Raw genomic sequence first — 3,534 nt, forward strand, 5'->3', positions numbered from 1 at the left:
TAGCTTGATTGATGAAAATCCCTTTCTTAGATTGTTTGATTTGAAGTCCGAGAAAGTAGTTCAACTCTTCCATCATGCTCATCTCAAACTCACTCTGCATTAATTCAGCAAACTCTTCGCAAAGATGATTGTTAGTAGCACCGAAAATAATATCATCTACATAAATATGCACTATTAACATATCTTTATTTTTTTTTCAAAAATAAGGTTGTATCAACATTCCCTCTAGAAAATTCATGATCTAATAGAAATTTTGGTTTTTAGTTAGCGACGCTTTAAAGCGTCGTTATAAATATTTTTTTAAAAAAATATTTAAAAAATTATTTTGAATGAAAGCTGCATTTTTTTTTCTTTTTCTTTTTGGCTGACAAAGGCCTATGTAGCATTGAGAGTGTCAAAAAGAGCACAGCACTACCATCAACAAAAAGGCTTGAGGATGATGAAGGCACCATTTGAAATATGGCAAAAAAAACAAAAATCTACTTCCATTTATTTCCAGATAATACACGGTTTCGTTATTGATCCAGCAAAAAATAAACTACATCCTAGATATTTGGAAGGGTATCATTTCGGACATTTCCTCCCTTAATACAATCTGGAAGCGATCTGAGATACCATATTGCAATAATAGATGCCTTCGGCAGTCTTCGGCAGCCAAGATACCTGATGTATAAGCTCCATGAACAGACCCAGAATGATCAACACTTGCTGCTTCCCCAGCAAAATATAAATTATCCACAGGAGTGCGAATCTCTCATACAAATCAGCTGGCTTCTCAACCAGATCACAAGAATAGGACCCAAGGGAATCTGGATCTGTACCTCACCGAGAAACCACATACTGAACCTGAAAAAAAATAACAGTTAAAAAAAATTAGTCCGAAGCTAAAATCACCATTGGAGTGCAACACAAACACAAATGAATATAGGTGGTAGAATCTTACTGGCTCTGTGGCATCTGGTAGCATTTTCTTAAGTTGTAGCATCACAAAGTTAACAGCTTCTTCTTCAGATAGTTTCTCAATGTCATGAGCAAACCTTCCAGCAGCCATGTACACAAGAACGGGATGTCCTGTTGCTTTGTGGAGATTGAGAAAATAGCCACAGGCATAAGATGTTGGAGCAACCATTTCTAAAATTTCTACATTAGGCCAAAAGGCAGTACTAAAGTGAAGAGCTATCTTGTTCTCATTACCAGTATAGCCACCCAACATGCAATAATGCTCTGAAAAGTAAATAACAAAACCTCAATTAGATGTCACTATCCCAAGATTAGCTATTGCAAGGGGGTTCTGTAAATTTCAATGTACATCAAAGATTTTGTATGTACTATGTCTCTCTTTAGCATTCCATCGAATGGATGTCGTGCTTGGCTGCCTGCCACTCTTCTCACTGTCAGAAGGTTGAGAATATTGCATTCGTGGCAAGCAAGGAGGATAGCGGTGAGGGAGGTGGAGTTCGCCGGAGATCCAGCACGGCCAAATCCGCATACTCGCAGTATAGTTGGTCAGCAAGCTGCATAAAGATTTACAGTTCGAGAAGAGAGAAGAAAAATCAAATGAAAACTACCCATATTTCTCAACATACCTTCTTGAGGGCCAACTCCTCGATCAAGCGGGCCTTGGTGTGCCGGATCTCGGCATTCATCGCTTCCGCCACCACCCTATTTTTCTTCCGGCCGCCATCTCCGATTTCTACACAACATGGACAAAAAAAAATGCGCCACTAAGGAAACATTAGGAAAAAGAAACCTTGGAAGGGAGAAAGAGGAGGAGGACCTGGAGGGCGTCGTCGATGTCAGACTCGACGGCGGCGAAGAGGCGGGCGAAAACATCATCGCCGGAGACGTTCTCTGCGCGCTGCTTCTCGATGCCACAAAGAGAAGCGGGGAAAAGAGGAGGGGAGTCGAGGTTGAGCCGAGGATGAGGCTGCCGCCTGCGGTGATGGAGAGGGAGGAAGAGTAGTAGAGGCAGAGGTCGGAAATGCGGAGGGAAAAAGGGGATTTGAGGAAGAGAGCACTTGGTCGGGGAAGGAGATGGCTTCTGTAGGGGTTAGGGATCACCTTTTGAAAGCGCGCGACGGAGAGAGAGGAGAAGGGGGTTAGGGATTAGGACGAAATAGGCTCCAACGACGCTTTTTAGCGTCATCTTAGGCCGGTGACTACACCCGTGCTTCGCCGGCAAATTTTGATGTTAGACTGAAAATTGCCGATGCTTTTTAAAAGCATCGGTAAAACCGACTTTTCCTGTAGTGAGTTAAGCTAGCTAGATGATATGGAGTATTCTGCTTACATTCTCCTAATACCATTAATTTCAAACTTTGGGATAATTTGCCCCTAGCCTTCACACTTAACCAATTCCTTAATCCATATTCCCTCTATCATTGTTCTTTTTAATAGCCAACTTCTAAACAAGAAAGAGATGAAGTGAGGGAGAAGAGGCTGAGTCCAAGTCTTACTTGGTGTTAAATCAATTGCATTTTTTCATCCTTCTGCAATTCTGATTACCCCTAACCAAGATTCAATTGAAGGACTTTTATATAAAGATGAAAAAGTCATGGATTAATATACAAATGTGAATGATTTTAGATATCTAATTTAAAAAATTAAAATTTTAGAGAGCTCTATAATAGGAAAGCCGGGATTCTTTGGATCAAGCTCCGATTTGTTTGAATCCGAATCCATTGAAAGGATATCCAATGAACCACCAAAGGGTTACTGTTAGATGTGGATTCTTTAAGAAACTAGCTTGGGATGTAATCTTTATTATTATTTCATTTTTTTACTGTTGCTTAGAGTTAGGCTATGTCGACACAGATTTTGAGCAAGCATTCTATTTTATTCAAAATTGACTCAAACATTGGATAGAGTCGACCGTTTGATTCTTTGATGAGGTTGATAAATAGTGTGTGCGTCCTTAGCAGGTTTGTGCAAATGCTTGGACGTGCCTCCAATTGCAATAAGCAGAAAGAAGGTGGGGCAAAGGTTTGGTAGAGCGAATTTTGATGTCTTTACCTTCAAAAACTTTTACTACCATGATTGGCTTCCTTGAAAAGAGGCAGGTAGGTTGTATTAAGGCTAAGATTCTACTCTAATATGTAAGAATAAATTGAGATAACTAAAGCAGCTAAATTAAAGATAAATATGGAAAAAAAAGAGTAAAGATAAAGATAAAGATAACAACGAATGTTTGATTAGCCAAAGAGTTCTCTATTCAGGTTACATCCCACTATTTATATATATGATGTTATAACCAACTAGATAACCGTCCACCTCTAGTGCTGACACATATCCACATCCAATTCTTCACTTTTCTAAAAGTTTCGGTATCTGATGCTAGCTATCCTCCACTCTCCATATTCTAATAACCGTCGAGTTTGTATTGTATCACGATCCTTCTACAAGAGTGGGAACCCCATGTATCACCGCACCTACTTGGCCTTAAATTCCACAAAGCCAGACCTTATTCCATCTACCTTTGATGGTTATCCAACTTGTCCCAACTGATGCTCCCCTTTTTTGTCCTATGAAGCATTC

At 39.8% G+C, this 3,534-nt stretch overlaps 1 protein-coding gene across 4 annotated transcripts; it reads right to left on the minus strand.

Moving 5' to 3' along the window:
• Positions 1-458: 458 nt before the first annotated feature.
• On the minus strand, positions 459-2,079 carry LOC103717768 (putative polyamine oxidase 4). Of its 4 annotated transcripts, XM_089924277.1 has the most exons (6): positions 1,778-2,079; positions 1,587-1,693; positions 1,330-1,514; positions 1,195-1,224; positions 944-1,071; positions 459-846 (listed from the first exon to the last, which is right to left on the minus strand). In XM_089924277.1, exons 3-6 carry the CDS (start codon positions 1,487-1,489, stop codon positions 823-825), a joined length of 342 nt encoding a protein of 113 aa, XP_089780403.1. In that variant the 5' UTR covers positions 1,490-1,514; positions 1,587-1,693; positions 1,778-2,079; the 3' UTR covers positions 459-822. The 4 variants fall into 4 exon arrangements, with proteins under 4 accessions (XP_089780403.1, XP_089780402.1, XP_089780401.1 ...); XM_089924276.1 differs by having other exon boundaries at positions 1,587-2,036; XM_089924275.1 differs by having other exon boundaries at positions 944-1,077; positions 1,587-1,847.
• Between the last annotated feature and the right edge of the window lie 1,455 nt (positions 2,080-3,534).

Source organism: Phoenix dactylifera, chromosome 7, assembly GCF_051530095.1.
Source record: "Phoenix dactylifera cultivar Ajwa chromosome 7, Ajwa_hap1_PhDact_Kaust_v1.1, whole genome shotgun sequence".
NCBI lineage: Eukaryota > Viridiplantae > Streptophyta > Magnoliopsida > Arecales > Arecaceae > Phoenix > Phoenix dactylifera.